Raw genomic sequence first — 25,207 nt, 5'->3', positions numbered from 1 at the left:
CACGGACGAGTCTTTGCAGCTCAGAATCACTGTCGCTCTGAGCTGCCGCTCCCTGCCAGGCAGTGGCTCTGCCGTCTCTCCCCATGGCTGCCCTGTTCCGGGTGGTTCGGGACATTGTGCTGGGTTCTCAGTGGATAAATAGCGGTATTTAGCCTCCAGCACTGCTCGTCTGGTCCCTGTCACCGTCAGGAAGGGAGGGGCTGGTAAAGGCCCCTGTAGGTCCTTGGTGCCTCATCTGCCTTTGAAAATACCCCCTAAAAATTTAAACATGTGGGGTGCACCCACCCAGGAGCAGCCCTAGGGGGCGCTGTGACCCCGCTCCTGCTCCAAGGCCCCCCCCCCTTTGCTCCTCACTGGCACTCGGGGAGTGGCAGAGCAGCAGCTCCACCCCCTGCTCGGGGGTGTACCCCGTGTAGCCCCCCCCCCCCCCCCCAGCAGTGTCAGGAGGGCTTTGACTCCCCCAGGCTGGGGGTGGCCCCAGTGACAGTCTAGCCGCTTGTCTGCATTTAAAGGCTGTGCCACTGACGTTTGTGTGTGTGTCCTGGCAGCGTGTGGCCGCCCTCTACCCCGGAGACCTAGACCGTCTGCGCAGGATGTCCGTGATCGAGGAAGGGGACTGCAAGAGGATTAATATGGCCCACCTCTGCGTGATCGGCTCCCACGCTGTCAATGGGGTGGCCAGGATTCACTCTGAAATCGTGAAGAATTCTGTGTGAGTGACTCACCCGCAGAGCAGCCTCTTGTTCAGGGCTGGCTTTGCCAGGGAAAGGCTGTTTTTCCTCACTACTTAGCCCTGTAAACTTAGCCTGGAAGCTGAGAGTCAAGCTGGGTTCTTTCCTCCTTGCACCAGCAGTAGAGACTCTGCAGGCCATACAAAGCTTTCTGTTACATAAGAATGGCCACACTGGGTCAGACCAAAGGTCCATCCAGCCCAGTGTCCTGTCTTCCAACAGTGGCCAGTGCCAGGTGCCCCAGAGGGAATGAACAGAACAGGGAATCACCAAGTGATCCATCCCCTGCTGCCCACTCCCAGTCTCTGGCAAACAGAGGCTAGGGACACCATCCCTGCCCCTCCTGGCTAATAGCCATTCATGGACCTATCCTCCATGAACTTATCTAGTTCTTTTTTGAACCCTATTATAGTCTTGGCCTTCACAACATCCTCTGGCAAAGAGTTCCACAGGTTGACTGTGTGTTGTGTGAAGAAATACTTCCTTTTGTTTGTTTTAAACCTGCTGCCTATTAATTTCATTTGGTGACCCCTAGTTATGAGGAGTAAATAACACTTCCTTATTCACTTTCTCCACACCAGGCATGATTTTATAGACCTCAATCGTATCCCCCCTTAGTCATCTCTTTTCCAAGCTGAAAAGTCCCAGTTTTATTAATCTCTCCTCATATGGAAGCTGTTCCATACCCCTAATCATTTTTGTTGCCCTTTTCTGAACCTTTTCCAATTCAATATATCTTTGTTAGGATGGGGTGACCACATCTGCACACAGTATTCAAGATGTGGGCGTACCATGGATTTATATAGAGGCATTATGATATTTTCTGTCTTATCTATCCTTTTTCTTAATGAGTCCCAACATTCTGTTCACTTTTTTGACTGCTGCTGCGCACTGAGTGGATGTTTTCAGAGAACCACCCACAGTGACTCCAAGATCTCTTTCTTGAGTGGGAACAGCTAACTTAGACCCCATCGTTTTATATGTATAGTTGGAGTTGGCATTATGTTTTCCAATGTGCATCACTTTGCATTTATCAACATTGAATTTCATCTGCCATTTTGGTGCTGTCACCCAGTTTTGAGAGATCCTTTTGTAGCTCTTCGCAGTCTGCTTTGGACTTAACTATTTTAAGTAGTTTTGTATCATCTGCAAATTTTGCCACCTCACTGTTCACCCCTTTTTCCAGATCATTTATGAATATGTGGAATAGGACTGGTCCCAGTACAGACCCCGGAGGACACCACTATTTACCTCTCTCCATTCTGAAGACTGACCATTTATTCCTACCCTTTGTTTCCTATTTTTTAACCAGTTACTGATCCATGGGAGAACCTTCCCTCTTGTCCCAAGACAGCTTACTTTTCTTAAGAGCCTTTGGTGAGGGACCTTGTCAAAGGCTTTCTGAAAATCTAAGTACACCCTTGCAAACCCCTTCCCCACACTTGCTCCTAAAAAGGAAGGGGGCCATCCCATGGTGATGGAGGGGACTGCAGATCAGGGCCTTGTGCAAGAGAGAGAAGCAGCCTTTGGGTAGATTCATCCCCTAGGTTTGGAATCGCAGTTTCAGCAGCTAGGATCACAGGTAATTATCAGATTTATTTAGGGCCTAGTGCAGTTCCAATTGATGTCAACAGAAAGATTTCAGCTGGAGTTGTAAATAGAGTCAGGAGCATCTGAGGTTACAGTTTTATAAAACTCCGCTGGGAATGGACCTGTTCAGTGTCTCCCCTACCGCCCATGCGTTTCAGATTCAAAGATTTCTATGAGATGGAACCAGAGAAATTCCAGAACAAGACGAACGGCATCACTCCACGGCGCTGGCTCCTGCTGTGCAACCCAGGACTTGCAGGTGTAATTGCTGAGGTGAGCCACTCCAACGGGAGCTACTTAATCCTGAGTGTTTGTTCACAAAATAGTCTTCAGAGCAGTGTAAACAAATGGGGCCAGATCTTCAGCAGGTCTCAGTCCAGGCAAATGTGTAGCTCCAGGCAAGTCTAGAGGGGCAGCTGTCTCACTTGAACATCTGACACACACATGCAATGATGGCTGAGCTTTAAAATCAGCCATCAGGAGTTAATCAAAGAACTGCTGACCTTTGGCTCCATCTTCCCATGGGCTGAGGATAGAATCGGAACAGCATCACCTCCTTTGGTGTCATGATATATGGAACGACAGTCTGTCTTAAATGGGGCGTGCACTAAAGGAAATAGCTACAGCTACTCACACAAATTGGCTCCCGCACACCTTGAGTTCCAGCTTTGTCTCCTTTGTTTACCAGGACAACGCCTTGCCAGGAACTCCATACAGCACACTAAGACATCTAGTGGCTGATAATACACTGCAAATACTCTGTCCATCTGGAAGTAATTCCCGGCACATACAGCCTTTCTTTGCTTAGCTGTATGGGAGTGCTGTGGAATTGTGTGATAGATTAAAATGTTTTTGTACCAATCATTTATTCCCAATATATTTAAACTCTAAAACAATGCATAGTAATAACCCAGCCACGATAATTGGTGCCATATTTTTGCCAAGCCCGTTTTTTTTTTTTTTCATTCCCAGTCAGGACTGAGGCATTTCTAGCAGGGAAATGACATTATGCAGCAAGTGAGACATCCAGCAAAGGACACTCATCTCCAGTTTTATTTCCTTAGAAAATCGGAGAAGATTTTGTAACGGATCTGAGCCAGCTGAAGAAGTTGCTGGATTTTGTCGATGACGAGGTGTTTATCCGGGATGTGGCCAAAGTCAAACAGGTAACGTGGACATCAGGGCAACTAGTTCATAGCCTAGTTCTCAGGCTGAAAATTCTGCTGGGGGCAGATGGGTGCAGCTCCATTGACATCAGTGGTGGCTCACCTGGCAGAGAACTGGGCCCATAGAGTCTCGAGATGGAAAGGACCCATTAGCTGGTCTAGCCCATGCCCCTGACAGTGCAGGATTGTCCCATTTTTGTCCGACTCAGGTTGAAAAGTTGAAATACCAAAACTCATTCCAGAATGAGAAGTTTTCATGAATCGCCATTTTCTGATAAAAAACATTCTGTTGAAAAATTCCTGACCAGCTCCAGTCACAAGTGCTCAGCACCATGGGTTTGGGAGTGAGTGGTGAACTCCCCCCATCCAGGGATTCGTAGGACAGGTGTCTTCTACCCGCACACCAGACACCTGCAGCCAAAGCTAATGCCACTGATTGCTTGACAAGGGTGCAAATGTACGCTGTGTGCACCTGTCTGGAAATCCCTCTTCCTCACAGCTTGAAACAACACTCCAGGGAACCTCTGGGATGGGCAGAGGCCTGCCTGAAGCAAGGACTGAGCAGCAAGGTAGACTGGGGACTGCTCAGGCAGTGCAAGAACAAGGGGACAATCACTGAAACTGAAAAAGCCCAAATTTCAAACTGAACACTTGAAATCATCTTTGCATAATGTACAATTAGCTTGTGGAATTCACTGCCACAAGGTATCATGGAGGCCCTGAGCTTAGCAGTATTAAAAAGGGATCATTTATACAGATAACAAGAGTCACACGGGTAAGGGTCAAAAAACCAAGACTTTTGGAAGGGCTATAAACCTTCATGCTCCAGAGCACAAACCAACACCCAGCTGGTGAGGGTCAGGAGGAAACTTTCCCTGAGGGCACATTATCCCATAACTGCCGGGCTTTCTTGCACCTTCCTCTGGAGAAGCTGGGCCTGGCCACTGTCAAAGACAGGATGGGGTGGGCGACATGGTCTGCTCCAGTCTGGCGATTCCCAAGTTCCTGCCCAGCCAGCTGTAGAAAGCTGGGGCCAGATGGAAGATGTAAGTTGAGCAAGGAAGAGAGAAGCCAAGAGGAAAGCAGGAGGAAGGAAAGGGCATAGAGGGGGGCAGAAAACAGAGAAGCAGCAAAGACAGTATGAGAAGGAGGAAGAATGGGAGACGAGGGGAAGACCAGACGAGCAGGGGTAGGAGGAGGCAAGAATGGAACTACGGAATCGGGAGAAGGAAAGAAGAAAACGAGAGCGTGAGAGAGGCCGAGGGGAGGGGGGGGTTAAGAAGATAGAAATGGGAGGAGCATTTCACCCCCAATGGGGCACGGACAGACATCTAGAAATGGGGACAAATCCAAAGCGGCCTGTTGCCTCCAGCACAAATCTCTTTGTTGCTGCAGCAAAACCTGGCCTGGTCCACTCTGTCGGGTCTCTTCTATTAGCGTCGGTCAGGAATCTTCCATTGATGTTTTTCGCTGGAAACGGTGGTTGCAGCAAAACTAACGTTTCCCATTAGAAAATGTTGATTGTGCCAAAACGTCCTGATTTTCCATTTGGAAAATCAAATTAAAACATTTCCTGCTGGTTCAGCATTAATCTGTGTCCACCCGAGCCACCGCGGTGCCTCAAGGGAACTGTAGTTCCAGTACATCAAAGCCCATTTCCTCCTATGGATTAGGCTCCTGGCCGGATTACATCTCCGATGATGCACCAAGATGTCCATTCTGACTGAGCTGTCACAGTGCATCATGGGAGATGTAGTGGCCATGGAGCCTGGCCCAAACTACAGTTCCTGCGAGGCAATGAAGCAGCTCAGGCAGGCACACGTTAACGCTGTGCTGCCCTGAATCCAATTGTTTCAAAGTTTCCCAATGAATATTTTTCAGAACCAAAACTCTTCCTGGAAATGTGTCGGTTTCAATTGAACTTTTGTTGGGAAAGCTCCGCAGGTCCAGGAAGGAATTGTGGGAAAAAGAGAGAAAGAAACCCACCCCAGTGTCGCCAGCAGCCCGGTGGTGAGGCTCTCACATGGGAAAACCCAGGTTCGAGGCCCTGCTGTGAATCACACAGAGCAGGGACTTGGTAAATATTCACCGGGCACAGAGAGAATCTGCCAGAGGAGCTGTTTTCCAGCCGGCTGCACCGTGACAGACGGGTACTCAGCTGTCTCTCCACTTTCCTTCCCAGGAGAACAAGCTCAAGTTCTCAGCCTACTTGGAGGAGAAGTACAAAGTGAAAATCAACCCGTCCTCCATGTTCGACGTGCACGTGAAGCGGATTCACGAGTACAAGAGGCAGCTCCTCAACTGTCTGCACGTCATCACCCTCTACAACCGTGAGCAGGGCTCTCACTCCCACCCCTCCACGCGGCTGCCTGGTTCACTGGGACCCAGGGGCCCTCTGGGTGCAGGACGGAGGGCTGTGCCCCCAGGCGCCAGGATGGGGGAGGGACTGGGTTTGTCTCACAAAGTTCTGCCCCTCTGGCCTTGTTGTTGATCCTTTCCCAAGCAATGTTTGGTTCCTAAATATGGATTTTCAGTGCAGATGGGTTTTCTAACTTCCAAAGACCCACGTTACTGTTGGATAACATGGGCTGTATAACCCCACGGTCACGTTGTGCCCCAGAAATACCAGAGCCCAATTTCTGCTCTGGGAGCAGATGGTCAATGTCAATTCTTGTGTCTTCATGGAAATGCTGATGGTGCTCTGAGGTGGTCATGACTGGAAGGCTTAGCACAGAAGCAGATGCAGATCTGGTGTCTATAGTTTTGTTTACTTAGAGTATAAACTCCTTAAGGCAGTGACCACACGTTCCGTATTTGTACAGCACCAGGCACAATGGGGTCCTGTTCAGTACTGGTGCCTCCAGCTGCTACTGCAGCCAAAGAACATCTTTGTTACTCTGCAGCGTCACCCGGAATTACTCTAATATTATCCTCTTCATCTTTCAGGCATGAGAAAAGACCCATCAAAGTCCTTTGTGCCCAGGACGGTGATGATTGGAGGAAAGGTGAGTTGTTTCGTTAACTCTTCTTTTTGAGCACAGTTCAATATGCTGAATTGGGTGCATATCTCTGCCTCCTGCTGGAGGGAGACTTGGTCAGCGCGTGTGTTGCTGGCCTCCTGGCTTCCGGTCGGTAAAGACAGGCTCCGCCCTCCGTTCTTAGCGCTGAGCAGACACCGAGGGAGAGCACGGAGGTGAAGGCAGAGGCCTGGCAGGGGGAGCCCAGTGAGGAAGGGATTGGCCTGGGGACGTCACGGGGGATCTTTGCAGGACTCCAGTGGGCTTTGTATGTTCACTCCACCGTGGTTGCGTCCGCATCGTCTTGGTGCCGTTCAGGGCTCTCTGCGTCCCAGCACTGGCCAGAGCCGATGCTTTGGTTTGAAAGAGCCTTTCTTTTGTCTCTGCTCAGCCCTGCTCCTGGAGACTGCTGCTGGTCAGTAGTTGTCTTCTCTTCGGGAGCGACTGCAGCGGCCGCTTGCGGTGCCTGCTTCTCTCAGAATACACGGCCCTTGGCATATCGTTTTTAAAACCACATGTAAGCATTGTGCCCCATGTAAGCCTGCAGGGCCCCGGCCTCTTGAATGAACGTAAGACTTTTCACTGCCCTGCCCCTATGAATAGCGTAAGACCTGGGCTCCCAAACTCTATTGGTCTTGCACCCCCTTGTTGAAAAACTGTTTGAAGAGAACGGATCAAGCTCACGTCTCATGTGCACCTCCCATTCCAGGAACCCCGCCTAGGCTAGTCCCCTCGATAACGTCCGTTTTGATTGGAATCGCCAGAGGGGCTGGAACTAGGGGTGCTGGGGGCTGCCGCATTCCCTGGCTTGAAGTGGTCTCCATCAAATCCAGGGTTTGGTTCAATGGCTCTCAGCACCCCCACTACACACACCGTTCCAGCCCCCCCGGGGGTCTCTCCTTTTCGCCCCACTGTACATTTCTTTATTTAACTTTTTCTGTGTCTCTGTCCCCCTCTGCAGGCAGCTCCCGGCTACCACATGGCCAAAATGATTATCAAACTGATCACGTCCATCGGGGACGTTGTCAATAACGATCCCTATATAGGAGACAGACTCAGAGTCATCTTCTTGGAGAACTACAGGGTGTCCTTTGCTGAGAAAGGTAAGACAGCAGAGGGGTGGCCTGCGTGGATGCTGAGAGTTGGCCGTGACTGTGCAGTTGGTAAGGGAAACCATGAGCCGCTTTCACTAAGGGCAGTGCTGGGAGTAAGGGGGAGACGGAGAAATACGGAGCAAGGGGATGGGGAGGATCTGGCCAGAGCAGGCACAGGGATGTGGGTCTCCATTTAAACCTCCCTTCGGAGCTTTCCCAGCATTCCCTGCTCCAGCCGTAAGTCCCAGAGAAGCTGCACGGGCAGAACGGAGCTCGCCACGAGGGTGCAGCCCGTGTAGCTCTTTGCTGTTCTGTTCCCATGTGTCTGTTTGTGTTAGCGGGAGGCGAGGTGCCTCCGCGTGAGCAGTGAGGTCCAGCTGAGAGCAGCCCCGAGGGCGATATCTGTGTGCTCCCCATCCTGGCCGAACCGGAGCTGCGTGTCCGAGACCTTGTGCGTTCAAACGGGCGTGGAGCTCCGGCTGTGCGTTGTCGTGGACACTCGCCCTGCGTTCCAGGCAGGCTGACCTGGAGGGTGTTTGAATGTCCCGGCCCCCTCAACCCTCGGGCCGAGCAGCCCTGAACCAGGAGCCTGCGCCCATGTGTAGCGCCGCTCGGGCGTCTCCTGTTCTGACGCAGGAGGCGCTGGGGTTGCTCAGAGCAGGCGGCTGCCCGCGTCCTCGGGTGCCCGGCCATGGATTCACCTTCGGCTCCCCAGCTGCGTTATTTTCCAGTTGCACTTTCCCCCAGGCTCTTGTGAGGAAGGACCAGGCTGGATCCTGGTTTCCTGGCGCCCGTTGGGAAGAGAGCTCGGCAGAGCTGCTTGCTCCAGGGAGGGGTTGTCAGTGGCGCTCCAGCCGGGGGCGGACACGTCCCGGGGGTGCAGCGCTCCTGGCTGGTGATAGCGGCTCCTGGGAGTGGGGTGAGGATGGGGGCACGTGCTGAGTGACTGGGAGAGCCTGACTGCAGGTGACGGCCCAGCCCCTCGGCTGCGGCCGGGAAGCTCTGGGTCTGGGCTGCAGAGGCGACTCTGTGCCCCCAAGTCCTGAGCTGGAGCACCCTGCGTTCTGTCCGCCCCTGGGGCCAGCGGAGCCGCTGGGGACTGAGCAGGCCCCAGGAGCTGCCGTGCCAGCAGCTGGGCGGGGCGCGTAGGAGCCGCGGTGCTGACCCAGCCAGCCACGCCTGCCTCCCCGCCGCAGGCTGGCCCCTGTAAGAGCTGGGCCGGCGGGGGAAGAACAGCGGCCTGTTAACTGCCTCCTTCCCCCCCCGCGCAGTGATTCCCGCGGCCGATCTGTCCCAGCAGATCTCCACGGCCGGCACCGAGGCCTCGGGCACGGGGAACATGAAGTTCATGCTGAACGGCGCCCTCACCATCGGGACCATGGACGGGGCCAACGTGGAGATGGCGGAGGAAGCCGGCGAGGAGAATCTGTTCATCTTTGGCATGCGGGTGGAGGACGTGGAGGCGCTGGACAAGCGCGGGTTTGTAGAACAGCGTCGCAGGAGACCCAGGCTGCCCCCTGCCCGAGCGTCCTTAGCGCATACCCCATGGCCCCGCGCGTTACAGGGCGAGCCGGCCGGGGGCCAGAGCGGGGGCTGGGGGAAGGCCGTGAGCTGTTGCGTGTAAAGGGGAGAGGGCGACCTAGGTGCAGCCGCGTGCGGGAAGGAGCCAGGGCCTGGCTCCGAGTCAGCGTTCAGGAGGGGAGCAGGAATGGCTGCCAGTAGCAGGTCGCTCTGGTTGGATTCAGAGCCAGGGACTCGTGGAGCGTCGCTCATGCCCGTGTGGCATTCTGGCCCTGGCAGGGGGTGGGAGGGGCACTGGGGCCTGGTCCCGGGCACTGTCCGTCATGCGTCTGCTGCGTGGCGTAGCCATGCCAAGGGGCAACTAGCAGAGGTTGCCGGGTGAGACTTCCCCCACCGCCACATAGCACTGGGGATCGAGCCCCAGTCCCGACCGCTCCTGGGAAGCAGCGGTGGCTGCCTTGCCGGCGGGAGGAAGCCTGGACGCGTGAACGGAGACAGGTCCCCAGCCGCTAAACCCTGCTCCAGCACACCTTGAGGATACGCCCCGCCCGGAGCCGGCTGCAGCGTGCGCGTCTCTCCTGTGTAGGTACAATGCTAGGGAATACTACGAGCGCATTCCAGAGCTGCGACAAGCCATCGACCAGCTCAGCAGCGGCTTCTTCTCGCCTAAAGACCCTGGCTGCTTCCGGGATGTCGTCAATATGTTGATGAACCACGACAGGTAAGAGCCAGTGAACGTGGTCCTTCATTCCAATCCGGTGTGGAAGCCCCTGTGATCCTGGATGCTCCTCATGGTGGACCTCGTCCATTGAAGCCAATGGGAAGATTCACCATTGGGCTCAATGGCCTTTGGATGAGGCCTGAAATACAGAGCTCCAGGACCCTCTGATCCATCTCCATCCTGGGGAGATGTAGCTGGGTGGCCATGAAAGCTGGAGTCCAGTTAAGGACATGGGACCAGGTCCAACCTGCCCCTTCATGAAAGCCCCGGTCCCCTTCCCATGAGGGCCCCATTCACGGTGCCGAGTGGGCTGGACTTCACAGTGCTCCGGAGCGATGCCCCCACGCTCTGGCCTTTGAATCCCAGCAGCCATGGCCAGCATAACGCCGGGCCCAGTGCACGTCGGTTTCATCCACTGGTCCCCTTCTCGCGCTGACGCAGGTCGCCTCTTGCTAAGGGCCTGTCCTGGGCGGGACCTCGCTCTCCCCCACCCCAGCGTTCCCTACGTCCCAATGACGTCAGGGAAGAAAGAGCCGCCTTCGTGAGGCTGGAGAGCAACGTGGACTCCAGGCGAAGGAATCCCCCAGCCGGGGCCTTCCCGGCACTTGTAAGCCTGGTGCTGCGGCCCAGGCTGCTTCCCACATTTGGCCAGGGCCCCACCTGCCTGTGCCTGGGTTACTGCCGCCTGGGGGAGGGTAAAACGCCATGAATCTCAAGCCAGTTTCCTTCTCCTCCTTCCAGCCAGGGTGGCTTTGGGGGGGGAGGGCTGGTCCCCCCCACCCTGGAAGAGAGCAGAGGTCAGCCCTGGATTCCTAGTGATTCTCTAAAGGAAAAGCCGCTGATGTGGAGGATCTCTGCCTCCCTGGCCGGCATTTCTGCCCCTGCACCCATGGCACAGCCTGCGGCTCCTCTGAGCCATGCTGCCCTCGGAATCCCTCCCCGCTGGGCCTGCAGCCAAGTACCCCCCTCCCCCACCCACGGACCTGGGGCTCCCGCAGGGGAGCGGGGAGCCGGTACCAGGCGATCGTCTCTGGCCTAATGCCAGGGATTCACCTCTCTGCCACTCCCAGAACGCACAGGGGAAACGAGAGCCAAGAAACAGCACCAGTTTCCTTCAGTCTATGATAGCCGCATAGGCTCCTTCAGCAGCTCAGGGCTGTGTCGGCTTCCTGCGTCAGCCCCTAACGCTGGAGAAACCAAGCGGCACATTTCCTGCTCGAATTGTTCACACTGATCTGAGCAGCTGCCTCAGGCTTGAGTTCAGCATCTCACTCCCCTCTGCTCTGGTTTCAGATTTAAAGTGTTTGCTGACTACCAGGCCTACATGGAGTGTCAAGGCCGCGTTGACCAGTTGTACAGGGTAAGATAACCCCGTGGTGCAGCCAACGGGTGGATGGTCAGACAGTAAACGCGAAGGCCTCATCTCCACTCATGGGTTGGCTGGCAAAGCTAAACCAGCATAGCCCTGGTGGCAAACCCTCCTAGTACAGAGACAGCGTGTGGCAGGCTAGCGCACACTGGTTCAGCAAGTGAAATAAGCCAGCCCAGCACAAGTCCTTTTGTGCCGATATAACTACATCCGCACTAGGGCTTTTGCTGTCCTAGAAATGTCACCAAAACTTGTACATAAGAACATAAGAACGGCCACACTGGGTCAGACCAAAGGTCCATCCAGCCCAGTATCCTGTCTTCTGAGAATGGCCAATGCCAGGTGCCCCAGAGGGAACCATCAGAACAGTTAATCACCAAGTGATCCATCCTGTCGCCCATGCCCAACTTGTGGCAAAAAGTACCAGTAAAAGTTTCTAGTGCAGAGCTGTCCTCAACCACTGTCCTGCTCCAGGTGACGTGGTGGAGACCCCGTCCCTTGGATAGTAGCAGTCTGTCGGCCAGGCGGCTAGTAAATGTACACGAGAACAGCCCTGCACTGGCCAGGCGCTGGATTAGATGGCCTATCAGGCTTTTCCAGCTCTCGGTTCTGTTGCGTAAGGAATCCTGCTGCAGCAGCAATAGGTAGGGTTGTGTTTTCACAAAGCAGAGAGTTAACACGAGCTGCCTGCCCCAGTCCATGCTAGTGAGGGGGGTAGTCGGTACAGGGCTGTTATTCCAACGGGGAGCATAGAGTGACTGGGAGGGGATGGCCCAGCAGCAGCTCACTCCTCTGTTGTAAGTCACACTCCGGAAGCTGTGACCCAGGAGGTTTCATGTTGCCTTTTCGTCTTTGTTACAGAAGCCAAGAGAGTGGACGAAGAAGGTCATCAAGAACATTGCTTCCTCGGGGAAGTTTTCCAGTGACAGGACGATCACCGAGTATGCCAGAGAAATCTGGGGTGTGGAGCCATCAGCTGTGAAGATCCCCCCACCTAACATCCCCAGGGAATAAGCTGGGCACTAAATGTGTGTCTGGTTGATCCAGGCTTAAGGTGCTTCTGGTTTCCAGCTAGGTTTGCACAGATGAACTTACACCAGTTGAGGGTCTGGAATCTATAAACTAGGGCATTTGCCAGGGAGAAGAGGGTGCTTTTAATAAGAGCAGAGGGGGAGATGTTGGCCAAAGCCTTGTGTGTGAAAACAAGTAAAACAGAAGGAGCAGGAAACCTGGTTAGAACTGAAGCTATTCTGTGTGTTACTCATTTAGCCAACTTGCATGTCCTGTACCGTGTTGAGTGAGCTAATGGCTGCATAGGCTTCCTGCAGCTACATCCCATGCTAGGCCAAGCACTTAGTGAAAGGCTCGTTTTCCCCTTCCGTAGAAAGGCTGCTCTAGTGTCTGTAGAGGGGGTGATCACTGAACACCCTGCTCAGGTGATCTGCCAGCGTGGTCTGAGCCTGCCCACGTCTCCCACCCTGCCAGTCACTGCTAGGGGCCTCACCCAGGTTCTTACACCTTCCAGCCATGGTCAGAGCTGGGACACTGGTTAGGTGAAGCAGGAATGGAGCCAAAACACCTCTTTTTCCCTATTAACATTTTATGGCTAAAGGTAAATGACTCCACCCTAGCGAGGGGGCTAGTTTTGCTGCATTGGTTGAAGTAGGATTAAACTCCACGAGCCAGCTGGCCTGTTTGAATTATCACAAAATTATATTTATTTATTTTTAAACTGCCAAGCAGGAAACTTGCAGCGGGAGCTGACAGACTCTGTGTGAGCCCAGCAGGGGCTTTCAGAGCCCACCTGAGCCCTAACCTGGTGGTTGCGTCTGCACCTAGCAGCCCCGTGTGAGCTGGAGGACAGGGGGTGTGAGATTCATGCTGAAAATTGGCAGCTAATGAACTTCAGCCACGATTGAAACCACCCTCTTTCCTTACCAAGTGGGGCCAGGGGTTTTGAGTTGCGCTAAAGACAGCACCTAATTTGAATTAAAAAGCAGCTTGCGGACAGCAATTCAATATGGTGCCTCTTGGTGCAAAATGGTGCCTTAGACAGGGACCCATAACCGCTCCAAGTGGTGTTTGTAGAGCTGTTATGAAGGCATGAGAGATTGTATTAGCCCTCATCTAGCATGGGGGAAAGCAGAACCGCTTTACACACTGAGCAGGGAGATGTACAGGACACTGCAAACCTGCGGAAACGCTTCCTATAGAATTTTGGGTTAGTGAGGTCAAGCCCCCTGCAGCTGCCAGTTCGCAGCTGGGCCTGTATTGTGCTTTGTAGGGGCCTGAAGGAATACTTGTAAACACTGTGCGTGTTGGAGAGCAGGGGGCTGGATGGCTTCTGAGGCGTGGGGGCCATGCACATGGCCTTGTGCCATGCACTGGGGGAAGAGCTTCCCCCCTCCCAGGCCAGCCTGAGCCCAACACCCCTGTTCTTATTGTTGGTACAGTTGTGGGCCCTGCAGTCAGGGACAAAGACTCACCGTCAGTTTCCCTCTGGCAAAGGGCCCTGCATTTACTGTGCTGGCCACACTGCCCCCTTCCTACACAGAACTGCTCCATCCCCTTTTCTACCCCCGTCAGGCTAAGGTGTCCCGCGTGACTGAGCCCCAGGAAGCACCATCGCCCACCCTGGAGCATTGGCTACTGACCAGTCCACCGCCATCAAGGAAAACGGCCCAAAGCTGGACCATCAGCTAGCAGACAAGTCACTGCCCCCACAGCCCTTCAGTCTGCGCACAGAGCTACAGGGCAGGGCCGGGCCTGTGTAGCCCATGGCAGCCAGAAAGCCCCTGCTACAGGGACCGTGACACCCCGGCGTCTGATGGGGAAAAGGCCTGGAAAGGTACAGACAGGATCTACGGCCAGGGGCCTCCACAGCCCAGGGCAGGACCCTGGTAGGGCCTGAGAATTAACGTCCCAGGGCCCCAGCGAGCCTACCAGCCACAGCTGGGCTCAGTCACTGCCCCTGTGTGGCTGGAGCTTGAAGCGCCCAGAAGCGGAAGAGCCAGATTCCTGCATGGTCTCCCTAGGCCCAGCTCCCACAGAACAAGCCCCTCAGCACCGAATGGTCTGATATGATGATTGCATTGTCCTCACCCAGCCTCCCACCTGTGCATTTCCTAAGTGGAGTCAGGCAAAGCACAGACACTAGGAGCCTGAGAGTGAGGATCTGGGCCCAGGAGCCGACAGCCAAATACAGAATTGCTGGGAAATATCATGTGCCACAGCACACTTGAAATGAAGTGGTGTCCTGGCTCACCTGGCTTTGCTGTGTGCATTGATGTGTTAACTTACATCATGTCTCTATGCCCATGAGCAAAGGACGGGACTAAGCCTGTCACTTTTCAGCTAGGAAGGGGAGACGCTTCCCGTGTGCATTGAAATCAAGTACAGCCCTGTTATTTCAATCATCAGAAAGACCAACCCTTAAGTCCATGTAACAATTTTTAACTGTAGTGTTGGTGCAGCCGTGTTAGACCCAGGATTCTGGAGACATGGTGGGTGAGATAATGGCTTTTAATGGATCAACTGCTATGGGTGAGAGACATGAGCTTTTGGGGGAACAGGTGCTGGAGAAGACCTGCAGAGCTCTGTATAGCATTATCTCACTCACCTTGTCTCCCAGATTTTTAAACGCTGTCAAATTTCTTGACTATACAACAATACTTCTGCTACTTCATCGGCATGCAGCTGCTGATCTGTGTCCATTGTGTTTTGCATTGATCTGGTCGAGGAGGAGTACTTGCTGGATTGGTCCATGTGTTACTGACATTTCATAGTTTGTGTTCCATGAACTGGGATATTTGAACTGTAACAACAGAACACAGGTGCTATCTTGGAAATCAACTTGTACTGAGCAGGAACCTGGAAGGTTTTGAACTTTGAGCAGCCCAGTTGCTTCTGTATCTGCCTCTAAGGGGACATGCAAATAGATTTAGTGCAGTGTTTCAATGTGTTGGCACAAAGTATGGATATTACTCTGTGTAGTGAATCAGTGTTCCTCACCTGTGCATTGGAAACTAATTAAAACAATCATAATGCCCAGCTGGTTTGTGTTCAAATCCTTGGTCTCTAGTATTGATAGCCTCACAATATAAACCTCAGAAACTGACTAGGCTCAGCAAATTAAGTCACCTGTGATGCTGCTTCCCCCCCCGGCCCCGTTATCATGGCACCTTGCAGAAGCCATTTCTGGCTATTCCCCACATCTCCAGTATGCCAATGACATGATCTAACAAGCTCTGATGCGAACATACTAGTGACAAGCTCAGCAACCCCCAGCAGGCTGGGAATTCAGCAGGATGTTAATTAAGCCATGCCACTCCTGCAGCAAAGCACCTGCGAGGCAGGCCTGAGGGGCAATGGGTGCTGGCCTCCTTCCCACTGCATTCTTAGGGTATTAAAAATAATGTGCTATAGCAATAGGCAAGAAACAGGATAGCAGCTGCTAAAGCTGAAAGTCACTCAGGCAACCAGCGATCCAGATCCACCCAAAGGAGTAAGAGTGGTCAGTGGGTCCCCGGGGCAGGTGGAGACCAGAGCCCCACCAGGCCCAAAGCCCCCCTCCCCCTGCACCGGACAGCCAATGCCAAGAGTTCTCACCCCTTCACCAACACAGGCCCCTCAGTGCTTACTTTGGTCCCGCTGGCCTTCGTGTCTATGCTGTCGGCTTTGGCCAAAGACTGCCGGCAGAAGGAGCTGCCACCCTCCCTCTCATCCCTACCCCACACTCATTTACCAGGGCCTAGAACCACAGAACCGTGGCGAGAACGGGAACTAGGTTCAGTGGGGAAGTACTGTGCCCGCAGGGGGTGTTATATTAACTTCTGCTGCACATGCACTGTATAGTTACAGGTTGTTGCGTAAGCCATCACAGCCCCTCTTTTACCCCCTATGACCCTTCTCCCCCTTTGTTCATACACCAGGAACCTCACCTGAGCCCACCAAGCCTGTGAAAAGGTGGTGGTGTGCCATGTGTCTCCCGCCACCCCATGGAGAACAGCTGGCATAGCCCATGCTGATAGCTCCAGCACTATTTATCGTCAGAGGAGCACCGAGTACCTTCAGAAGCAAAGAACACGTTTGGGACCCCAAGAGTACCGCAGATGCTTCGCTGTACAGTTTTTGCTTGGAAACTCACACTGATGGATCCGAGGTTTGCCAACTCCAAGGCAGGCATTCAATTCTGCCTCAAGCTGAGCGCTCGCCTTTCTTCAAAGATTAAAAACAAGACAAGTCAATGGAGTGTTCAGAAGTCAATCATTTTATTAAAGCTACACACTTTTAGATAAACATTTCAACCTTAATGCACAGTACTGGCCTAATTAACTGGAACGTATGTTGAAATAAACTGCACTGGTTCATGCTTTGGAATCTAATCTGTGTCACATGGGAAGAGAGTTGACATTTTCATTGAAGTTTATACTTTAACATGAGTCAGATGACAGCAGCAGCATTAGATGGAATGTAGTGACTGAATTGCAAAGAGCCAAATAGTGTTTCTGTCCTGTCAGTGCAATAAGTGCATAAAACAGAATGTAAGTGTCACGGTTAGCTCAGAAGTGTTATGGGTCAAAACCTTAGTATAACCACACTACAGCAGACAATCTCCTGTCCGCTTTGTAACTAGTATGAGCCTGTAGCTATAACTTGGATGCATGCTGAACAGGTTACACTACGCCTTATACAACTGCGTAAGGGAACAGACCCCTTCAGGCTGTAAGGTTCACCTCTGAACACTAGGAACTAAAACTATTACACCGAGTACTATGTGGAATGATTTGTTAGGGCCAGTTCAAACACGTCTAGAGTACCCTGAAGAGCCCCAGCTTACCGGGTTCTCCAGCTACAGTTCCCATTGTCCAGTATGTGACATTCTCCCACCCACATGCTAGTGGGGGTGGGGGCGCAGGAGAGGAGGTGCGTGTCCCAAACCAGGAATTGTTTTGTGGGAGCAGTCAGGGAAGGAGGCACAGCAGAACAGGGACACCTGTGATGTGCCTCACTAAGGGTCATGATAAAGGGATGCACAGCCAGCAGCCCAACTTTCCACCACAGAGCAGCTTGTGCATCACCTCCTGCTGTACAAGGAGGAAGCTTCCACTGAGCATCGCCTCCAGTGGAGCGAGGACCTCTGAATCTACAGCCTCCCAGGATGGCCTGAACCAGCCCTGGCCAGCCACCCATCCAGGGTAGCACATGTTGCTATGAGGAAAGAGGGACTGAGGCCACAGATGAACCAGGTGTACTCTGTGTGAACAGGAGAGCTGAGTCTTTGCCCAAGGCATAGAAAGCAGGGTGTGGGGTGTAAAGAAAAAAACAGAACCACAGTTTATTTGCATTACTATCTACTGCTGCTTGCTTTTAGCTATGCAGGAATTACTTTGCCTAAGGAACTGACAAGTTCACCTCTCCCTTTGTGCCTGACAACTGGAGCTAAAACATGTATGTGAGTGTTTGAGGAGGAAAAAACGCAAGTTTCTTAAGGATCGCTGTCTCTCATCCCCGAGAAAGTGCTTGTGTCTCTTTATAATTAAAGAAGAATGGAAGACATTTATTGTTTAAATAAATTCCTACATATTCTAGGCCCATATGATTCAGAGAGTGGGAAAGCTCAGACAAAAATTTTAAAACTTTCTCTAAAATAAAATCCCATCTGTTGAAGTCACTTAAGATACCAGTACTCCTACCAAAGGTATATGGGAAGGGGGGAAAGGAACACTCCAGAGGTGTGCATGTATGGAGCAGGAATGATACTCGGAAAGAAGGACATGGGGGAGAGAATGGAAAAGTGTTACAACATCCCCATCACATTCAATATGTGTGTGTCTTAGGTCTTTAAAAACATCTTTTTTTATTTCAAAATGTGTCTGTCTTGCCAGTACACATCAAATTAAAAGTTAACTGATTTCAATAAAGCATCACTACTCCCCATGATCTTCAGCACTTTCCTGATTAGAACCATTGAGAGAAAATGATGAACTAAATATATATTTTCTATAAAGGAAACACCCTGGAGCTGAAGCAAGACAGCTGCAATAGTTAAAGATGGTCACAGCCAACATTTTGTGGGTAAATCACAGTCCATTTGTGATCCAAAATGTTAGGCCGTTTTTAAACGTAGAAGAAGTGCCATTTGTCCCAATACGTCTTTTCCAGGAACCTCTGTTCTTTTAATTATTATGCTGCATTGGTAGGTCTTTGTTGTGCTCAAGTTTTGAATGGGTTGGCACTGGAGCATGGGTTTGTTTGTTTTTCTGTCCATGTTAAAACTTCATTTCTTTCTCCTCCTCCTGTCTTAGACACCGATGTGGGAGTCTGGGTTTCCAAGGGTATGGATGCATCAGGACAAATGAAGGATTTCCCGGCTTAGCCAGTGCCAGGCGCTAAAGAATGGCAGACTGACCCAAAGAAAAAGAACAAAGAAGAGCCTTAATGCTATCGAGCAGCCAGTCTTCAGTGGTGATGTGCATGTTCAGATTTTCCCAGGAATTCCCTACGAAAGAAAACAAGAAACGGACAGTGACAAATCCACTCTGCCACTTTCCAAAAACCAGGTCACACTCCTCTCAGGTCTGAGGCACAGCTCATTAAAATCAAGGCATCTGGCTATGCTGCTGGCGAAGGTGTGATTGTAGCACAGGTAGGCATACTTGGGAGAGCTTCAGTCTAGAGAGCACGGGTAACAACAGCAGTGTAGATGTGGTGGCACGGGCATCAGCACAGGCTGGCTGCCTGACTACGTATCCAGGCTTCCGGGAGGGCTTGTATGCTGGTTGCTAGCCCATGCCACCACAACTTCAGTGCTATTGTTGCACGTGGTAGCTAGATTAAAGCTGTGCTGAACTACAGTCACACTTTCACGGAGCAGCGTAGACATTCCCAAAAGGGAGTCTTTGCATTGACTTCAAAGGGAGCACACAGCTCTCCCGTTACAGCAAACAGGAACCCCCAAGGTTTATCAAGAAGAGCATCTGCCCTCCTTTGTATGATCTGACCTGCTGATAAAATATCATGAACAGTTCTACAGGGTAAAGCTCAGTCTTTGGCTCTGGAAGCCTGATTTCCCAATGTGATAGTCACGGATGACTATGAATGTCCCAACAGTTAAGAGGGAGTTGGGCACAGGGCAACAGAGATGACATCTTAAATGCCCTACACATTGGCATTTCCACTGAACAAATGGTTCCCTACCTGTCCATAACGGTTGTTCTTCTAGCTGTGTTGCACATGTCGATTGCACTGTAGGTGTCTGTGCGCTTTACTGCACAGCGTCAGAGTTTTTCCCCTTACAGCACCCACTGGGGAGTAGGAGCATTCACTGTTGCCTTGCTCGCCACATGCAGGCATAAAGGGCCTAGCCACTCTGACTCCCCTAAGTTCCTTCCTATGGGCAAGACTGCGACAGAGAGGGGAAAGAGAGGGGTTGTGAATGGACATGTGCAACACATCTCAAAGAGCAACAGTCACGGACAGGTTAGTAACGCTGTTTAATTCTTGGAGTAACCGCACATATCCATTCCATTGTAGGTGACCCACAAGCAGTCCCAACTGGAGATGGGGTCGGAGTCTATTTGAACAGGGGCTGGAGGACCACTCATCCAAGCTTAGCTTCGTCTCTAGACTGCTGAGAGAGGGTGTAGTGGGGGGCAAACGTGACAGGATGACCAGATTGCTGCTTTTCAAATGTCTAATATGGCTTGTGAACCAGAAATGCTGCAGAGGTTGCTTGGAATCTACCTGAAGGACTCAGTGCTCTATCCAGCGGATTCATGATAGCCAGCTGGTAACAGGTGAATAAAACCGGATGTCAAAATCCTTTGTGTGGAAACACACCTGCCCCTCACTCTGTCCGCAAATGCAATGAACAACTGAAATGAAGACATGAAATATGTAGTCCATTCCAGATAAAAGGCTGAAGTCTTCTGATGTCTACAGTGTGTAGTCTCTCCTCCCCTTTACTACCATGAGGATTTAGGGAAAAGATCTGTAGGAAAATTGCTTGGCTGACATAAAAAGTGGAGACCACTTGCATAAGAAAACTTGGATGGGGAGGATCAAGGCAGATTTTATCTATATAAAAAAAAAAACATATGGAGGTTCTGATACTAGTGCCCTCAACTCCCCCCCTCTCCTGACTGATGTAGTGGCTACTAGAACTGCTACTTTCATTAAAGTCTTATGGCTATTGGGTTGGAAGCAGGTATCCTAGGGTGGATGAAATGCCTTGGCCAGATGGAAAACCTCTTCCACTTGGCAAGGCAAGTTGTCCTAGTTGATGGTTTTCTACAATTCAGTAGCACCTCCTGCACTGCTCTAGAACAGGACTCCCCTGCCGATGCTAACCAGGAAGCGTCCAGGCTGTCAGGTGAAGGGCCTGAAGATTAGGATGGAAGAGGCAGCTGCGAGTCTGTGAAATTAGGTCTGTGTAAATCAGGAGTGAGAATGGCAGACTGACTGTGAAAACTAGTGCTGACGGGGCCACACCCGGGCAATCAGTATCAGCCCCTTCCTGGTACTGAGATTGAAACAAAAGCAGGCAACTGACATACTCCTGATGACGAGACCGCCTAGGTTGGACACACAGGAGCCCACTTCAGAGTCTGATGAAGCAGAAGCCTCTTCTTGTGAGCAAGGTGGTGCTGCACCTGTAAGGGACTGGTGAGGAAGGTTCAGACTCTGAAGAAAGGGGAGCCAGAATTTGTGGCTTCCCCCTAGATAGCACCACATTAATTGGTACCCTGTTGGCTGAGTCCAATGGAACTGCCTGGTGCAGAGGGGAAGATGCTGATGACAGTATTTGGATGCCGGTGCTGGGTGACTCCAAGAGGTTTAACAACTCTCTTGCAGCCTCAAACACCTCAGGTGTAGATGGTACTGGGGCATGAGGCGATACCAAGAAAGGTGCTTCAGGAGCTGGTCTTGACAGCCCTGCACTGGCTCTGGAGTCAGTGAACTCCCCTGTTTAGAGCTGTGCTCTGCAGAGTGCTTCCTCTCTCAACGCCCTCCTGGGTCTTTAGAACAGCTTGACCTCTTCACCTCTTTCACCAGTCTGGTACCGAGGCTGATTTCCAATGTCTCTTCTTCGGTACCGGTGACACCGATCTGCCTCTTGGTAACAGTGCCACCAGAGGTACATACTGATGCTCGGTACCCAGACCAAGGCAGATGGCTCAGATGGAGGAGGCAGCACCAATTCCAGCAGCAGATATTTGAACGTGGCTGTCCTGTCTTGTTTAGAACAAGGTTTAAAACCCTTACAAATGACACATTTATCGCTCACAAGCCTCCCCCAAGCACTTAAGGCAGCTGGGGTGAGGATCACTACTGGGCATTGCCTCACCGTAAGAGTGGCAGGGCTTGAAACCTGGAAAGCGTGGCATATCTCCAGTGCCGGGTCCGGGACCGAGACCCAGTACCAGAGCCACACAAACACCAAAACTCCTTCAATCAGGTAACTCACCAATACACTACACTGACTAGACAGGTACTAGATACAGGATTTGACTACAGACTTGCAGGAGCAAGGACAGGGAGCCCTCAACAACCATCACAGAGGGTAGGAAGGAACTTAGGAGTGTCAGGTGGCTCGGCCCTTTATGCCTGTGCGTGGTGAGCGAGGCAGCAGGGGGCACTCCTGCTGCCCCAATGGGTACTGCTAAGGGAAAAACTCTCCGACAACCGTGCACTGGAGGGCACAAACACCTACAGTGGATGCATATGCACAATCACTCGAAGAAGAAGAAGAACTACAGCTACTGCAAGCTTGTCCATAGTGGTTTATGTTGCATATATGCAGCCTAAACCCAAGACAATGATTTACCAGTGTTATGTCATCTGCAGCTAGCAGCACAAACAGCCCTGCCGGAGCACCTGCAGCCACATTATGGTGGGCTGAACCCAGAGGTGACCTGGGAAGGGTGGGGGAGGGTGACCAGCCCTCCCCATCAAGTGTCTGTGCAGGGGAGACAGAGTTTAGACCTTAGTCTCATCCACAAATAGACGCAAGCGAAAACCTTTGAACTTGGGGTCTAAATGCAGGCACCCAAAGGAGTGGTCTGATTTTCCAAGGTACTGGCCACCTGCGGCTCCATTAAAGTCAACAGGCGTGGGGGGTGTTCAAAACCTCAAAGTCAGGCCATTGTGCAGGGGACTCTATGGATTTAGGTGCCTACCTTTAGATGCCCAGCTTTGAAAAATCTGCCTTGGGCCTCGTCTACACTAAAGGGAAAAGTCGATCTAAGCTACGCAATTTGAGTTACATGAATAGTGTTAAGTCAAATTGACGTAGCTTAGATCTACTTACCGCGGAGCCCACACTATGTGACGGGAGATGCTCTCCCGTCAACTCCCCTTACTCCTCTCGATCCGGTGGAGTACAGGAAAGTGATCGGCGGTCGATTTAGCAGGTCTTCCTGCTAAATCGACCGCCGACGGATCGAGCGCCGCAGTGTGGCTCCTCCGGTAAGTGTAGACAAGCCCTTGGAGGCCCTACAGGAAGGGTCTGGGACAGAGGTGGCTTGTGGGCTGAGTGCAGGAGTGGGAATCATGAACTCCTGACTTCTAAACCAGGTTCATACACTGACAGCCAGTCACTTCACAGCTCTGACTCCGTTCCCCCAATGCATAATGAGAGCAATACAAGTTCTCCATCTCCTCACATAACTGTGTATTGTATGTGTAGCTATCAGTGATACACCCACAGACTGGCAAGTTGATTTTTGGAGTCTATATTTTGGGAACATAGCCAAGGTTATGAGGAATATTTACATATTACTTTGAAGATGAAAATTAGTAAATGCCAAGTATTATTATAAAGGTTTCTAGCATTCGGTGTGTTTGGATTCATTTATACTCACAAAGAAATTTGTGTGGTGGGCAAAACTAAACATGGATCCCAGCAAATATCGACCGCAGACTGTCTATAGCTAGAACAGGTTCCATATTGCAAGTCAACTCAGAGCAGCCTGGATCTAACAAGCTTTATCCATCTGTTCCCTACTCACTGTGACACTTCAGTAATGATGCCGATTTAATACATTTAACATGATCCTGTTCATTACCGCAGTATTCGAGGTAGCTCTGGACTCCTGTATATGTACTTATGCCTGTAGCCGAGGTCTCTGTGAAATGGAACAAACTGTACTTTGTAGTCACGGAAACTCCGAGATGGTGCAGCAATGTTATAAAGCTGTAGAAAGGACACAAAAAAAAAAAAGTGAGGTACAAATGACAGCTTTTCAAAATTGTGCTGCAATGCTAGCCGGCCAAAAGTATACTTGCTTTATTGATACAATGGGCTTTATTTGATTAAGATACATAGTAAGTTGGTGTACACCCCCACACACATGGACGGGAGCAGAGGGGGCATTTTGGTGGAAGTAAAAGGTTAATACAGCACCCATTAAGAAGTGGGGGGTGACAGAGATGCACAAAGGGATATGTATCCACCACATATTTTGCAATGCAGAGAATCTCAGAGTTACGAGTTGACCAGGCAACCACACACTTCATTTGAAAGCGGAAGTATGCAATCAGGAAGCAGCAGAGACCAAAAAAACCCCAAACCCGCAAACAAATACAGTACAGTTCTGTGTTAAACAAACTGCTGAAACAATAAATTAAAAAAAGATTTGACAAGGTAAGGAAATTCTTTCTGTGCTTGTTTCCTTTAAATGAAGTGGTTAAAAGCAGCAGTTTTCTTCTGCATAGTGAAGTTTCAAAACTGTACTAAGTCAATGTTCAGTTGTAAACTTCTGAAAGAACCACCAGACCATTTCGTTCAGAGCTATGAACGTTCCCGAAGTGTTCGTAACTCTGCGGTTCTCACTTTGCGTCTCCATTCTCAGAGATCTCCTTTTACCCAATCATCCCCCCCACCTCCCCATCTAATGGACAATGCAGTAACTTTCCCAGCACAATTCTGCTTACAAAGGACAGTCAGTAGATTCAGTTGGACAAAACTGAGCTTTTGTAGGAGAGCTATTACAGAACTAACTTCGCTGAAATCAGCCTAAAGTCCTGAATGAGATGAGCTGGCAGATTGCAGCTCAGGCCCCAGTATGAATTCAAACACCATAACGGTGCACACACAAACAAATCCCAAACCACATTGGGCAATGGGATTAATTATAACCAGAGATCAAAGTTCCTCTGCCTTCAGCTAACTAATTGAGCAGTAGGTTGGTAAAGAACTGTTGCAATTAAGTTTCTAATTAGGTAAAATCTGCCTGGCATAGCTTGGTTAAAACAACTATTTAAAATGAATGTATTTACTAGTGTTTGAACCCTTGCATCCAGGAAGCTAAGGGGTATTCTGTCCATCTGTGCTCATTCTCTCTCAATCCCATTCTTGGGTTAGTAGAACAGTAACGCTTTTCCCCTAACTCCTCCCACAAAAACATTTTTTTTTGGCAGGCTGATAAATTCTTCACACCCCTTTCCCTTAGCAAGTACCAGATATTTGGAGGGTTTGTTTCAATATATAGATAAGATTTGCCACCCAACATCTTATCCCTTCAGCACCACTCACTTTATGCACCTCTGTCATTACTAAAGCTGCTAGTTCTTAACATCATATTGCTACCTTTTTCTGAACAGAATGGCATCATTTGTGTGGGTGGTTGTTTAAGACACACTATTCCCTCCTATCAAATGGGCAACTTGAAGCAGATCTGTTAGGATAGCTGAAGAAACACACCTTCTTTCCAAGATGAAATGGTACAACAGGATCATCTTCAGCATGAAGAATAAGCAGCGAGCAGGAAATGTATTTTACACTGCAAAAAGGATTACAATTGTCACTAGGAATAAAAATAATCAAGTAAAGTTCTATGCTTAATCACTCTGTACATTCTGGTTACATTTTTGAAAAAAAGATGCTTTCTGAATACTTGTCATTTCTGAGTAATATTTTGCCTTTCTATAGACAAGCAGTTCTTTACTGTAGACTGTTTTAGAAGTGAGAAATAATTAAGATAGAGAAGCCAACAA

General features: G+C 50.8%; 2 protein-coding genes across 5 annotated transcripts in view; one reads left to right on the top strand and one right to left on the bottom strand.

Annotated features, from left to right (window-relative positions):
- The window catches only part of PYGB (glycogen phosphorylase B), a 40,505-nt gene extending 24,043 nt beyond the window's left edge, over positions 1-16,462 (top strand). The window contains exons 11-21 of one of the 4 annotated variants that reach the window (XM_039530343.1): positions 549-712; positions 2,480-2,594; positions 3,386-3,487; positions 5,670-5,817; positions 6,434-6,492; positions 7,466-7,607; positions 8,870-9,077; positions 9,706-9,840; positions 11,134-11,200; positions 12,071-12,263; positions 16,141-16,462. In XM_039530343.1, the coding sequence (XP_039386277.1) occupies positions 549-712; positions 2,480-2,594; positions 3,386-3,487; positions 5,670-5,817; positions 6,434-6,492; positions 7,466-7,607; positions 8,870-9,077; positions 9,706-9,840; positions 11,134-11,200; positions 12,071-12,223 (1,293 nt within the window). In that variant the 3' untranslated portion in view covers positions 12,224-12,263; positions 16,141-16,462. Of the gene's footprint in view, positions 1-548; positions 713-2,479; positions 2,595-3,385; positions 3,488-5,669; positions 5,818-6,433; positions 6,493-7,465; positions 7,608-8,869; positions 9,078-9,705; positions 9,841-11,133; positions 11,201-12,070; positions 15,260-16,140 lie in introns of those variants that run through there. The other 3 variants (XM_039530342.1, XM_039530341.1, XM_039530344.1) reach the window with 3 other exon arrangements.
- A 47-nt stretch (positions 16,463-16,509) lies between these two features.
- Positions 16,510-25,207, bottom strand: part of ABHD12 (abhydrolase domain containing 12, lysophospholipase) — a 52,609-nt gene continuing 43,911 nt past the window's right edge. The window contains exons 11-13 of the mRNA XM_039530351.1: positions 24,915-24,993; positions 23,278-23,405; positions 16,510-18,710 (exon numbers count right to left, since the gene is read on the bottom strand). Coding sequence (XP_039386285.1) covers positions 18,671-18,710; positions 23,278-23,405; positions 24,915-24,993 — 247 coding nt within the window. The 3' untranslated portion in view covers positions 16,510-18,670. The remainder of the gene's footprint in view (positions 18,711-23,277; positions 23,406-24,914; positions 24,994-25,207) is intronic.

The sequence above is a fragment of the Mauremys reevesii genome, linkage group 3 (genome assembly GCF_016161935.1).
Source record: "Mauremys reevesii isolate NIE-2019 linkage group 3, ASM1616193v1, whole genome shotgun sequence".
Lineage (NCBI taxonomy): Eukaryota > Metazoa > Chordata > Testudines > Geoemydidae > Mauremys > Mauremys reevesii.
Note: the sequence above shows the minus strand (reverse complement) of the source record. Positions and strands in the feature narration are given on the sequence as shown.